A 14,461-nucleotide genomic window follows, 5' to 3' on the forward strand; every position below is an offset into this window, starting at 1 on the left:
TCCGCGCCATGGATCATCACTGCAGGCTCCGCGCCATGGATCATCCCTACAGGCTTCTTGCCATGGATCATCCCTACAGGCTCCGGGCCATGGATCATCCCTACAGGCTCCGGGCCATGGATCATCCCTACAGGCTCCGGGCCATGGATCATCCCTACAGGCTCCGGGCCATGGATCATCCCTACAGGCTCCGGGCCATGGATCATCCCTACAGGCTCCGGGCCATGGATCATCACTGGAGGCTTCGTACGTGGAGCCGGAACAGGTCTCACCGGACTGGGGGACGTCGCCGGAGGCTCCAGACTGGGGGACGTCGCCGGAAGCTCCGGACTGGGGGACGTCGCCGGAAGCTCCGGACTGGGAACTGTCGCCGGAAGCTCTGGACTGGGAAGACACACTGGAGGCCTGATGTGTGAAGCTGGCACAGGTGGCGCCAGACTGGTAACACGCACCTCAGGGCAAGGAGCAGGAACAGGACACACCAGACTGGGCAGGCACACTAGAGACCTGATGCGTGGGGCTGACACAGGTGGCGTCAGACTGGTGACACGCACCTCACGGTAAGCACGAGGAGTTGGCTCAGGTCTCCAACCTGACTCTGCCAATCTCCCCGTGTGGGGGGCTGCCGCTCGTGCTTCCCTTGTTGCTGCGCTCTCGCTGCCTCCACCTGTTCCCATGGGAGGCGCCTTTCTCCTGCACCTAAATCCTCTAAAGCCCTGGATATACTCCCCCTTATCTCCTCAATAGTCCACTGGTCCATCTCACGCTGCTTGGTCCTTTGGTGGTGGGTGATTCTGTCACGGCTGTCGAAAGGAGTAGAGGACCAAAGTGCAGCGTGTGTGTAGTTCCACATTTGAGTTAATCTGTGAAACTTTGCAATACATAAATAACTGAATCGACAAAAGAACAAACCGTGATGCAGAGAAACAAACACTACTCAAAAATAAATCACCCACAACACCCAGGAAGAAAAACCCCTACTTAAGTATGATCTCCAATTAGAGACAACCAGGACCAGCTGCCTCCAATTGGAGATCATCCCAAACAAACCAACATAGAAATACAAAAACTAGAACCTAAGAACATAGAAATTGAAAACATAGAAAAACACAAAACACCCCGTCACGCCCTGACCTACTCTACCATAGAAAATAACATCTTACTATGGTCAGGACGTGACATTAGTTCACTACCTCGCGCACCCTAGCCATTTGACCCCTGGTTCATTGAGTGAGGGAATAATTTTTTATAAAGCCATAAAACGTATTTGTTTGTTATTGTAGTGTTGCAGGGTGGCCAACCCTCCTGGAGAGTCCTTGAGAGCTATTGGATGTGCAGGCTTTTGCTCCAACCCTGCTTGAACACACCTTATTGTAAAAAAGAAAAATCAGCTGCTCAGCAGGACCTTGATAAGTGTGTTTGAGCAGGGTTGGATGAAAAGCCTGCACACCCAGTAGCTCTGCAGATGGAGGGTTGACGGACCACACGTGTTTTAATCAGAAGACTACCAGTAAAGTATTTTACTTTGTGGGGGGTTAAGTGCCCACAACGGCAGGAGATATATAATACATGGTATCAGAGACCAGCAGCCCTCCATTGGGGGGGGGGGGGGGGGGGGGTGACTTGAGCTTTCGGACATGTAAAGAATCAGTCCTACTATCCCGAATGACAAGTGGCGAAAAACGTTAATGTAGAGCCCTGGTCTAATGGGATAGTCCACTAAATTGCAAAAATGCCTTCCTTACATTCAAAGCAATGAGAAAGGAGAGACTGCAATGCACCCTTTGCCTTTTGGGTTTGTTTACGCAACCACTGACTACCACAACCACTAATTTAAGCATTTTATAACCTGGAAACAATAGAATGTAGCAAATAATACATTTTGTAATTTGTGTGAATTATCTGAATTCATAGGCTGCAAGTGTATTGGGCTCCCGAGTAAGACAATGCATCCCAGTGCAAGAGGGGTCACTGCAGTACCTGGTTCGTATCCAGGCTGCATTACATCCGGCCGTGATTGGGAGTCCCATGGGGCGGTGCACAATTGGCCCAGGGTAGCCCGTCATTGTAAATAAGAATTTGTTCTTAACTGACTTTCCTAGTTAAATGAAATAAATTGTGTGCTTTGCAATTTCACCAGCAGAGGGCAGTAAAAGTACACAAAACAGTCCTGTATTTGCTCCAGCATGGTAGTCAGAAAGTTCGTGTTCGGGTAAGTTTTTCACTGTCACCATTCACCAAAATATTATTCTGTCATCTGGAATTTGATTCCTAAGACCATACAGGCCTATTTGCATAATAAATAATTGTTTAAAATGTTATGAAAGTTGTTTTATAAAGAGCCTGATATGTCAGATTGTCAAACTCAAGTGACACATTGAAACCATTAAAGATGTATATTTTGAATTGATCAACCATGCACTTTATTGGGTTAAATAAGATGTCATTATCTATACTGTTTTATAAACTGGGTGGTTCGAGACCTGAATGCTGATCGGCTGAAAGCCATGGTGTATCAGACCATATACTACCGGTATGCCCCAAAATTACTTCTTACTGCTCTAATTACGTTGGTAACCAGTTTATAATAGCATTAAGGGACCTCAGGGGTTTGTGGTATATGGCCAATATACCATGGCTAACGGCTGTATCCAGGCACCGTGTCGTGCATAAAAAAAGCCCTTAGCCATGGTATATTGGCCATACACCAAATATAAATATCCTACCCACTGGGCATAGACGTCAAATGAACGTTTATTCCACGTTGGTTTAACCTAATTTTATTGAAATGATGTGGAAACAATGTTGATTCAACTGGTGTGTGCCCATTCGGTATTATGTACACAGGCTATTGAGCATACTAGGGCTACCTACCTCTTCTACTTGTAATATATTTATTTTTTATTTGACTCTGATTATTGATTATTGTACTGCAATGTTGAGGGAGCTAGTGCACAAGCATTTCGATGAACCTTTTATACCGGCCGTAAACGGTGTACGTGACGAATAACATTTGATTTGATTTTGGTCTCCTTAGTTGTTGTGTTGTGGGTGTGACAGATGTAAAGTGTAGGCTATGGATTTCCCAGAGGTCTAATACATGAATAAAATGTCAGCCTGACCTAAAAGGAATCACCAGTGACCCACCAATGAGTCTAGACTCTCGAGAATCTAGTCTAGACCATATGGGAACACGATATAGTTCTATGTTAATGCACAATCTATCATGAAGCCATATGTTACGTTTAGTATTACATTGTTATTGATTACTGCATTGTTGCAGTTAGAGCTTGCAAGATAGCCATTTCACTGTGTGCATGTGACATTAAAAACGTGACACTTGAAATATAGCCTACATAAAATCTTTGATTAAATGAAATAGCCCAACCTGAAAATGAGGTATTATTTATTCATATCTGACACCAGTTAACTGATCATAGAGGGTGGGGGGGAGAGTGAACGCGTGTGTATAGCTTTGGAGAGAGAAGCGCATGGCTTGGGGGAGAGAAGCATGCACGCAGTCGAACAGCGCCTGTTGAGTGTGGGACGTCTACAAATCTTCGTCTACTACAATACCGTCTCTCCCCTCCTCAAGACAAGATCCTATAGGCTCAGTGTGGAAGGGCCTTTATGCATCAAAACCAATAATGTGAGAACCCGATGCAGACCTCGTGTCATGGACGTTTAATTGTAACAACCGCTCCATTTTATTTGTGTCGTACATTTTCTTAACCGGCGGTGAAATCATCGATTTACACTAACCTATTGATACCTGGATTGAGATGCGGCAATGTTCCGAGCAATATGCACACGTGTAAACTTCTGCTGGATTTGGCTGGCTGTTCTGTTTCTGCTGAAAGTAGAGGATGTTGGCGCGTACAGCTGTCATGAGGTGAAGACCGCTTTCCAGGTGCGACAGATTGGTCCGCTGAAGTGGGTACCGGAGACACCTGGAACAGGTAACCGTCTGCATTTCCCGCGGGTCAACAGTGACGGGTTACGTTTACATTTAGTTCGGCACATTGCAGCGAGATCATGCCGACTGATAGTTTTGCACTCAAATAGAAAAGCATTTCTATTGCATTGCTTTCCAGTAGTTAGTTCAATGTAACCTATTCACATCTAAACGCTGTTGCTCTTGTACGTTTAGCCTATTGAAATGTCAATTCTGTAGGTACATGAGAAGTGTCACGCATGTTAGAAGGCTAACACAGCTCATTTGTCAACACTTTCGATCAAGAAAATGCACAGGTATGGAAAAGGAGTTCGTGAAATTTAGATTCACAGTCGGTATTGTCGTTCATCATGCTCATGTCAAGAGCGCACATGGTTGAGAGAGGAGTCATATGCTGAGAGTCGGTGTAAAGGAATAGTAATTGACAGACACCAAGGTTTTGACTCAGCCCTGACAGGCGAACAGCTACAGGATGGTGTTATAACAACATACAGGGATCTCGCCGATTAGACGGGCCTACAAAAGTATAATCTACTCATACATGTTGCGCTAGAGGAGAAGCTTCCTCTAGGGCCTTTAAACAGGTGTTTTGCTATAGGCATTTTGTCACTTTGTCAAGAATTGCCATGCTGTATAAAGCACAAACATTTGGATTTCTTATTGGAAGAGCATGCAATGCAACTAACTGCTACAGAGTTATTATATAGCCTACTGAGAATTGTTTTAATTAGAATGTTTTGATATCACAGTCAAGCATCCCTGTATCAACTTGGCAATAATATTGAATAAATAACTAGAATCTTAAAATCTTAAAATATTTCACAGGCCCAACCAGCTGCTTACCAAGCAAACATTCTGCCTTGAGAAATGAATTAATCATTTTGCTAATTTCGTTGTCAGAGCACTCAGCAGTGAGACACATGTGACTTCTGAAGCCCAAGCTTTGAGCTGGAGAAAACCAGAGGGAGGAGAGAGTTTCTCATAGATCAGACAGCTTTTCCCAAACTCGGTCCTGAGGACCCCAAGGGGTGCATGTTTTGGTTTTTGCCCTATCACTACACAGCTGATTCAAATAACCAACTCATCATCAAACTTTGATTATTTGAATCAGCTGTGTAGTGCTAGGGTAAAAAATCTAAACATGCACCCCTTGGGGTCCCCGGGACCGAGTTTGGGAAACGCTGGACTAGAACCTCTCAAGAAACAAGGTTACTGATGTTTTCCTCAGAAGTCAGATTTCTCAATAATTTCATGCCTGCCTGATGCTGAGATCGGATACTTTTGGACCTATTCAGAACAAATACGAAACAATATAATATACATAACATTACATCATCTCTGTTTCACACTTCAGAAATAGCAGATGTCTCTTCACAGTCCCTGTTGTTCCATAAGGTGTTCCTTTATCTGTTTTTTTAATCTGGTTTTATTGCTAGCTTGAGTTAGCTGGGGTGGCAGAGAGTTCCATGTAGTCATGGCTCTATTTAATACTGTGCGTTTCCCAGCTTCGGTTCTGGACTGGGGACTGTGAAGAGACCTCTGATTGCGTGTTTTGTGATGTACTGATGAGTGTCTGAAATGTGTGCCAACTGCTTGAACAGACAGGTCGGTGCCTTCAACACATCAACAGCTCGTACAAAGACCAGTAGTGATGCAGTCAATCTCTCCTCAACTTTGAGCCATGGGAGATTAACGTGCATGTTGTTGACATCGCCCTCCATGTACAATTTAAGTGCAATACGTGCTTTTCTGTTCTGGACCAACTGCAATTTACCCATGTCCCTCTTTGCTGCACATGACCACACAACTGGGCAGTAGTCCAGGTGTGACAAAACTAGGGCCTGTAGGACCTGGCTGGTCGATTGAGATGTCAAGAAAGCAGAGCAACGTTTTATCATGGACAAATCTCTTCCCATTTTAGCAACCATTGAGTCTATATGTTTTGACCATGACAGCTTGCCATCTAGGGCTACGCCCAGCAATTTAGTCTCCTCAACTTGCTCAATCGCCACATTATTCAATAAAAGATCTAAATGAGGTTTAGCGTTGAGCGAGTGATTTGTCCCATAAACGATGCTTTTCGTTTTTGAGATATTTAGCACCAGCCTATTGCTAGTTACTCATTCTGAAACTGACTGGAGCATAATGTTAAGGGTGTCAGTTATTTATTTTACTGTCGTAGCTGACGTGTATACTGTTGAATCATCAGAGTACATAGACACACAGGCTTAATTCAAGGTCAGTGGAAGGTCATTAGTAAAAACAAAACAATTGTCCAAGCCGGCTGCCCTGCGGTAACCGACACTCAAACGGATCTGAATAAGAGCGTTTCATTAAATGAAATCCTCTGTGTTCTATTCGATAGGTAACTCTCAACCCATGAATAGGCAGAGGATGCAAATCCATAACGTCTACGTTTTTCTTCAGCAATAGGTTGTGATCAATGATATTCAAAAGCTGAATTGAACTCTTAACAAAACAGCTCCCACAATCTTCTCACTATCAATTTCTTTCAGCCAATCCTCAGTCATTTGTGTCAGTGCTGAGGATGTTGAGTGCCCTTTCCTATAAGCATGCTGATAGTCTGTTGTTCATTTGTTTTCTGGAAAATAACTTTGGATCTGCTCAAACACATTTTTTCCCAAAAGTTTTCTAAACACTGGTAACACGTTAATCTTGTCAACAAAAAATGCATTAGTGTTTGGCAATATCATCGGGTTTTGTTATGAACAAGCCGTCTGCCTCAATAAAAAAATGGAGCTGTTTGCTTTTTTGCCTAGAATTTCATTTAAAGTACTCCAGAGCTTTTTACGATCATTCTTTATAGTTGTTCCGTAGTACCTTTTCGTCTTCTTTTTGTTCAGTGATTACTTAATTTACTGTATGTGTCACATTCCTCTTCGTCAGAAGATATGTTGAAATCGCTGTTGGACAAAGTGGACCAATATGCAGCGGATTGCGTGCTCATCATCTTTTATTTTAAATGAGAACACAAGGGGAAAAAAAACAATAAACAAAACTCACGACAGGACCAGTGTAGCAGGCTAAACAAAAGCAGTGCTAACATACAACTACCCACAAGTGACAAACAAAACACACACCTACTTATAGGACTCCCAATCAGAGGCAACTAGAAACACCTGCCTCCAATTGAGAGTCCAGCAACCAAACCTGCACATAGAAAACTTAATCTAGAACCTATTCATACTAAAACATACACCACAAAACCCCGGAACACATAAATAACACACCCCTCTAAGCTATACACAAAAAAAAACACCATACAAAACAAACATACCTCTGCCACGCCCTGACCAAATAATACAAATAATCCTCTATACTGGTCAGGACGTGACAGTAGGGTTTCCAGTCTGCTGTGTTGTCAGATTTATTTGCTATTCTCATTGCCTCATCTTCTCAGCCATACAGTTTTTAAATTCATCATCTATCCAAGAGGAATTGGCAGTTCTAACAGTCAGTTTCTTAATGGGCACATGCCTATCAGTAACCGGAAGAAGCAGTTTCATAAATTCTTCAAGTGTGGCGTCATTACACACCTCTTGTATGATCGCTCATACACAGTTTTAGGTCCACTCTTTGGAACTTTGGTTTTTCTAGACATGGCTATTATATTATGATCACTACATCTGCTGGGTGTGGATACAGTTTTAGAGAAGATTTCTGCAGCATTAGATGTGATGTGTACAATACACGGATGATTTAGTTCCTGTCCTGTTTGTAAACACCCTGGTAGGTTGACTGATAACCTGAACCAGATTGCAGGCATCAGTTACAGCGTGAAGCTTCTTTTTGAGTGGACAGCTTGATGACAACCAGTCAATATTTAGGTCACCCAAAAAAATATACCTGTCTGTTGATATCACATACATTATCGAGCATTTCACACATATAGTCCAAATACTGACTTTTAGCACTCAGTGGTCTATAGCAACTTCCTATGAGAATAAGCTTTAGGTGAGGCAGGTGAACCTGTAGCCGTATTACTTCCACATCATCTGACATGAGATCCTTACTCAGCCTAATAGGAATATGACTCTGGACATACATGGCAACACCTCCATTTGCATTTCTATCTTTCCTATATATTCTATGATCATGTATAGCTACTACTGCATCATCAAAGGAATTATCTAAGTGTTTCAGATATGGCCAGAATATGAATGTTTTCTGATGTTATTAGTACGTTGTAAATTTCATGAACCTTGTTTCTCAGGCTACATGTGTTAATATGGGCTATTTTTAATCCTTTTCTGGGTTGCTTATATGTTATTAGTGCTATTACGATATCCATGTCCTCTGTTTCTTATTATGTCAGGGAGGACTGGTGCGCTACCAAGCCCAGACCGTCAGTCTCTTACGCAGGCCGCTATGTTGATGTGGATAATCCTGGAACCCCTGCGGTTAGGGTGAATCCCGTCTCTTAAAGAGAGTTGGTTGCTCCCACAGCAAGTCAAAATTGTCACAAAAGGAGACATTCCTGTCTTTGCAAAGTTTCTTCAGGAACTCATTTAGTGCAGCGAGGCGGCTGTAACGTTCCGAACCCATTCTAAAGCACAGCAGGGGGCCAGAGAAGATTATTCTCTTCCTTCTGCCAACAAGGGTGTTCAAGAGAGTGTTGTAGTCTTTCTTCAGTTCCTCAGATTGCTTAAAGCGAATGTAGTTAAAGCCAATGTGGGTGATGATGGTGCCAATACTAGAGTAGTTGGCTATAACTGTGGGCAGGAGGGAGTTGATGTGTTGGGCACAGGCGCCTGGTTGACAGTGGACCTTGGTTGGCCCTAGGGCTGTTGTGGTGACCGTATGATTAACGTCACACCGGCGGTCACCAGTTATGAAGGCAGTCAAATTCCACATGACCGTTTAGTCACGGTAATTAGTCTTCTCCAAGCTCTGATGCTGCCTGTCATTACTAGTCTACCAAACTTGCTAACTGCCTGGTACTCAGCGCTCTATTGTCCTTTTAATCACTCTTACATCAGTGCAAACGTAATCAAAAATCTAATCAAACACTTCATGAGAGCCCATGAGCTCATGTTGCACAACATTTCTATAGGCTATGCAATTGCAGGAGAAAACAGAGTGATGGCCGCTAATAAAAATAGGAGGATCCCATCAGCTTTCTATTAGCTAGGCCGAATATATTTATTTCTCAACTTTCCTAATATTAAGCACATTGCTTATATTTACAGCAGGAGTATAGCCTACCTGGCTGGGATGAAAATAAACCACAGGGAAAAGCGTCCTCCATTCGCTATTTAAGTGCATTGATGACATTTTTCTGCTTCCCCTGTTTTGTTACAGGTGCATGATAATGGTCCATTCTAAAGCAAAATAAATGTCACACATATATTATTTAGTATATGTCAAATAAAATCAAAATCAAATCAAATTTTATTTGTCACATACACATGGTTAGCAGATGTTAATGGGAGTGTAGCGAAATGCTTGTGCTTCTAGTTCTGACCATGCAGTAATATCTAACAAGTAATCTAACCTAAGAATTCCACAACAACTACCTTATACACAAGTGTAAAGGAATGAATACGAATATGTACAAAAATATATGAATGAGTGATAGCCGAACGACATAGGCAAGATGTAGTAGATGGTATAGAGTACAGTATATACATATGAGATGAGTAATGTAGGGTATGTAAACATTATATAGTGGCATTGTTTAAAGTGGCTAATGATACATTTATTACATCAATTTTTCCATTATTAAAGTGGCTAGAGCTGAGTCAGTATGTTGGCAGCAGCCACTCAATGTTAGTGATGGCTGTTTAACAGTCTGATGGCCTTGAGATAGAAGCTGTTTTTCAGTCTCTCGGTCCCCGCTTTGATGCACCTGTACTGACCTCGCCTTCTGGATGATAGCGGGGTGAACAGGCAGTGGATCGGGTGGTTGTTGTCCTTGATGACCTTTTTGGCCTTCCTGTGACATCGGGTGGTTTAGGTGTCCTCGAGGGCAGGTAGTTTGCCCCCAGTGATGCGTTGTGCAGACCTCACTACCCTCTGGAGAGCCTTACGGTTGTGGGTGGAGCAGTTGCCGTACCAGGTGGTGATACAGCCCGACAGGATGCTCTCGATTGTGCATCTGTAAAAGTTTGAGTGTTTTTGGTGACAAGCCGAATTTCTTCAGCCTCCTGAGGTTGAAGAGGCGCTGCGGCGCCTTCTTCACCACGCTGTCTGTGTGGGTGGACCATTTCAGTTTGTCTGTGATGTGTACACCGAGGAACTTAAAACTTTCCACCCTCTCCACTACTGTCCCGTCGATGTGGATAGGGGGCTGCTCCCTCTGCTGTTTCCTGAAGTCCACGATCATCTTTGTTTTGTTGACATTGAGTGTGAGGTTACTTTCCTGACACCACACTCCGAGGGCCCTCACCTCCTCCCTGTAGGCCGTCTCGTCGTTGTTGGTAATCAAGCCTACCACTGTAGTGTCGTCTGCAAACTTGATGTTTGAGTTGGAGGCGTGCATGGGTGACAGGGAGTACAGGAGAGGGCTGAGAACACACCCTTGTGGGGCCCCAGTGTTGAGGATCAGCGGGGTGGAGATGTTGTTACCTACCCTCACCACCTGGGGGCGGCCCGTCAGGAAGTCCAGGACCCAGTTGCACAGGGCGGGGGTCGAGACCCAGGGTCTCGAGCTTAATGACGAGTTTGGAGGGTACTATGGTGTTAAATGCTGAGCTGTAATCGATGAACAGCATTCTTACATTCTTGTCCAGATGGGTTAGGGCAGTGTGCAGTGTGATGGTGATTGCGTCGTCTGTGGACCTATTGGGGCGGTAAGCAAATTGGAGTGGGTCTAGGGTGTCAGGTAAGGTGGAGGTAATATGGTCCTTGACTAGTCTCTCAAAGCACTTCATGATGATGGAAGTGAGTGCTACGGGGCGGTAGTCATTTAGTTCAGTTACCTTTGCTTTCTTGGGAACAGGAACAATGGTGGTCATCTTGAAGCATGTGGGAACAGCAGACTGGGATAGGGAGAGATTGAATATGTCCATAAACACACCAGCCAGCTGGTCTGCGCATGCTCTGAGGATGCGGCTGGGCATGCCGTCTGGGCCTGCAGCCCTGCGAGGGTTAACACGTTTAAATGTTTTACTCACGTAAAGACAAGATTAGTCAAGAATAGTCTGATGGGTGACAATACTAGCCTATGACATGTGAATTATATATTATAACTTGTGAATGATGCCCAGCATAAGAAACAATGTTTTTTATACGACTTGTTCGAATCATAGTCACACACCTCATGTAGCCTATCCCATAGGCCTATATGTTTTAATAAGGTTTGTATCACAACTGAAGTGGCCAAATAACTTCTTAAAATGAAGCACATTAATCCGCTTTACAAGGAGTGTAGAGCCTAACTGGCATACATAAGCAGCACGTGAGTTTCAAGTTTGGGGAAGATAATATTCACCATAAAAATGCACCTTTATAATAACAGCATTACATGCATAATTGCATTTGTGGTCACTTTTGATAATGGTGTTTTCCGCTAATGGAACATTCACGCTTATAGCCTACTGCCATGTGCGCATTGCTGTGCTTTCGTGAAGAAATAGTCTAATAGTTGATCAACATTTTAAGCTAAACGTTCTGATCTGTTGCGTCAGACACATTACGTAAAACAGGGTTTTGATGCTAGTGGTTGTATTAATTTGGAATCTCTCATCCCACAACTGTCCCAGACTATATTTGGAATATTTATTTCTCGCACAGAATAGGTCAACGTTGTACTATGGGGGATAGTAGATTGACATAGGCCAGGGCTTTTTCTGTTCGTTAGGCCTACTCATCTTGTTGGCTGACGAAAAGTAAATGTGGACAGTTCTTCCAATATCTTCTATATGCACCTCGGAATTGGATAAGGACGCGCACAGTTGAGTCCCTGATGTGTCTTTCTTAACTTGTAGCCTGTGAGAAAGACCCGATCACGTGACGAAGAGCCATGTGAGTGAGAGACGCTTCGGATTGCGCAGCACACTCAGGGAGAAGGACACTATAAAAAGAACAATATAAATAATATACTCAACTAGAAAAAAAAATAAAAAAAATAAAAAGCTTTAAAGATACCGTACTTTAGACAAGTTAAACACACCGGGCAGAAGGCTACAAAGGTTAAAGGGCAATCTGTAGTACAGTGACAGAGCAGACACCTCACCATTGTTCCTGTAAACAGTCAAGGGATAGGGGTGGAGAAATGCAACCACTCACAGTCAGTCATGGCCACAGACCGACCATCCAATGGACCAAAAATAAAGTTTACAATGCTTTAAATAATAATAATTGTATGTAAGCATGAACAAAATAACATTAAAAAACAAGGCAAAACAAGCTCACATTTTAGTCTCTGACCAGGCAAGATGAACAAGGCATCCGCAGGTCACAATCAATAAGCACTTCAACCTTAATGCCCCCCCCACCCCCCCCCCCAAAAAAAACCCACAAAGAAATGCTCATCCAGCTCTTAAGTCACAGGGGAGTCAATTACAGACTTGTGTTTGTTTTAATATGAATGTATGAGGATGGACTGTTTAAAGTAAGACCGGAATGGAGCCCAGGCCTCATAAAACAGTTGGGGTTCCCACGTGTATTGAATTGAATGTTTTCTAGTTTCAGAGAGCACAACACATCTCTCACCCAATATGTATAAGATGGGGGAGCTGCCATCTTCCAGTTCTGTAGTATTAGCCGTCTAGCTAAAAGAGTTGTATAAGCAACAAATGTCCAACTAGATTCTTGACAGGGGGTTACCTATGGGCAGTACCCCAAAAAGGGCTGTAAGGGGAGACTGATCTATAACAGTGTCATATATATCAGGGAAACATTTAAATATGAATTTCCATAAACCTGACAGTTTGTGACAGCCAAAAAAATATATGATACAGTGTGGCTGGTTCCGTTTTACATCGGACACAGGTCAAAATCAGAGAATAATCTTCCTAGTTTGGCCCCGGACCAGTGGATATGGTGAACCACCTTGAACGTAATGAGGCTGTGTCTAGTGCTAAAAGAGGACGAATGCACCCTGTGCAGCACAGATTCCCAGGTGTCTTCCCCAAGTTCCTCCCCCAAATCCCTTTCCCATCGAGTCTTTAAAGGCACCAAAGGGTTCTGTAAGTAATTAATGATTGCATATACATCTGAAATTGCACACCTAGGAAGCTTGTTCAGCTCAAAGATGCTCTCTGTAGCTGTGTTCGCAGGCCTACAAAGTTCCTAGTCTGGAGATAGCGGAAAAAGTGGGATTGGGGGAGGTTTAACTTTTTCCTGTAGCTGAGCAAAAGAGGCAAATGTATCATCGAAGAATAATTGGGCTAGTGAGGAGAGGCCTAGTGAGTGAGATGCCAAAAGCCCCATCATTTAAAGATGGAGGAAATAAAATGTTCTGATTGATTGGGCCTGATAGAGAAAAGCCTCAGAGGCTAAAGGCTAAACAGAACTGATTCTAAATTTTAAGAGACTGGTTTACAATTGGGTTGACACCTTTTGCCTAGGGACACTGGGAGAGACAATCACAACAAAGAAGAAAGTGCAGCAGGTTTACACGATTCAGACTTCATCTGGACCCAGAGTGGTCTAGGTCCAGTAGGATCAGTCTGCAGCCAGTACAAAAGGGCTCTGAAATTTGCAGCCCAATAGTATGTCTGAAAATTTGGTAGAGCTAAAACACCCAATGCCTTAGGCTTCTGTAAATGTTGTTTTCGACCAATCCGTGGTACCTTGCCATCCCAAATAAAATACATGAATGTTTTATTCAGTGAATTAAAAAAATATTTGAATAAAAATAGGTAAACATTCATTTTAATGACATTAATCCTTCCAATAAGAGAAAGAGGTAGCGAATTCCAAAAAGTAAGATAGTTTGAAACAATCTGCTAGAGCAACAATGTTTTCCTGAAACAAATTTGAATATTTCCTTGTCACTTTAACTCCCAAGTAGGCGAATTGATCCCGGACAATCCTAAACTGAAAGCTTGTAAAAGAGCACTTTAAAGCAGCCTTATTTACAGGAAAAAGCTCACTCTTGCCTAGATTCAGCTTGTACCCTGAGATTGATCCAAACCTTTTAAGAACAGATAAGGCACGTGGCAATGAGGTATCAGGGTTGGAGATAAACAAAAGGAGGTTGTCAGCATATTTAGCCCTGGTGATGCCTAGGAGAGAAACAAGGCACTTACAGATATAGGATCTTCATTTGATGAATGTCACGATCGTGTGGAGTGACGGACCAAGGCGCAGCGTGATTGGAGTTCCACATCTTTATTTTAGTGAAACTTAAAACAAACCAAGAAACAACCAATGACCATGCAGTACTGAGGTGCTACATGCACTCACTCAAAAACAATATCCCACAAAACACAGGTGGGGAAATAGCTACCTAAATATGATCCCCAATCAGAGGCAACAATAAACAGCTGCCTCTAATTGGGAACCATATTAGCACCAACATAGAAATTATAAACTAGA

General features: G+C 43.0%; 1 protein-coding gene across 2 annotated transcripts in view; it reads left to right on the forward strand.

Annotated features, from left to right (window-relative positions):
* Window positions 1-3,462: 3,462 nt before the first annotated feature.
* LOC106568853 (glypican-5) overlaps window positions 3,463-14,461 on the forward strand; it is a 203,903-nt gene continuing 192,904 nt past the window's right edge. For both annotated transcript variants that reach the window (XM_082960825.1, XM_082960826.1), the window contains exon 1: window positions 3,463-3,959. In XM_082960825.1, coding sequence (XP_082816951.1) covers window positions 3,791-3,959 — 169 coding nt within the window. In that variant the 5' untranslated portion in view covers window positions 3,463-3,790. The remainder of the gene's footprint in view (window positions 3,960-14,461) is intronic.

The sequence above is a fragment of the Salmo salar genome, chromosome 14, assembly GCF_965601325.2.
Source record: "Salmo salar chromosome 14, fSalSal1, whole genome shotgun sequence".
NCBI lineage: Eukaryota > Metazoa > Chordata > Actinopteri > Salmoniformes > Salmonidae > Salmo > Salmo salar.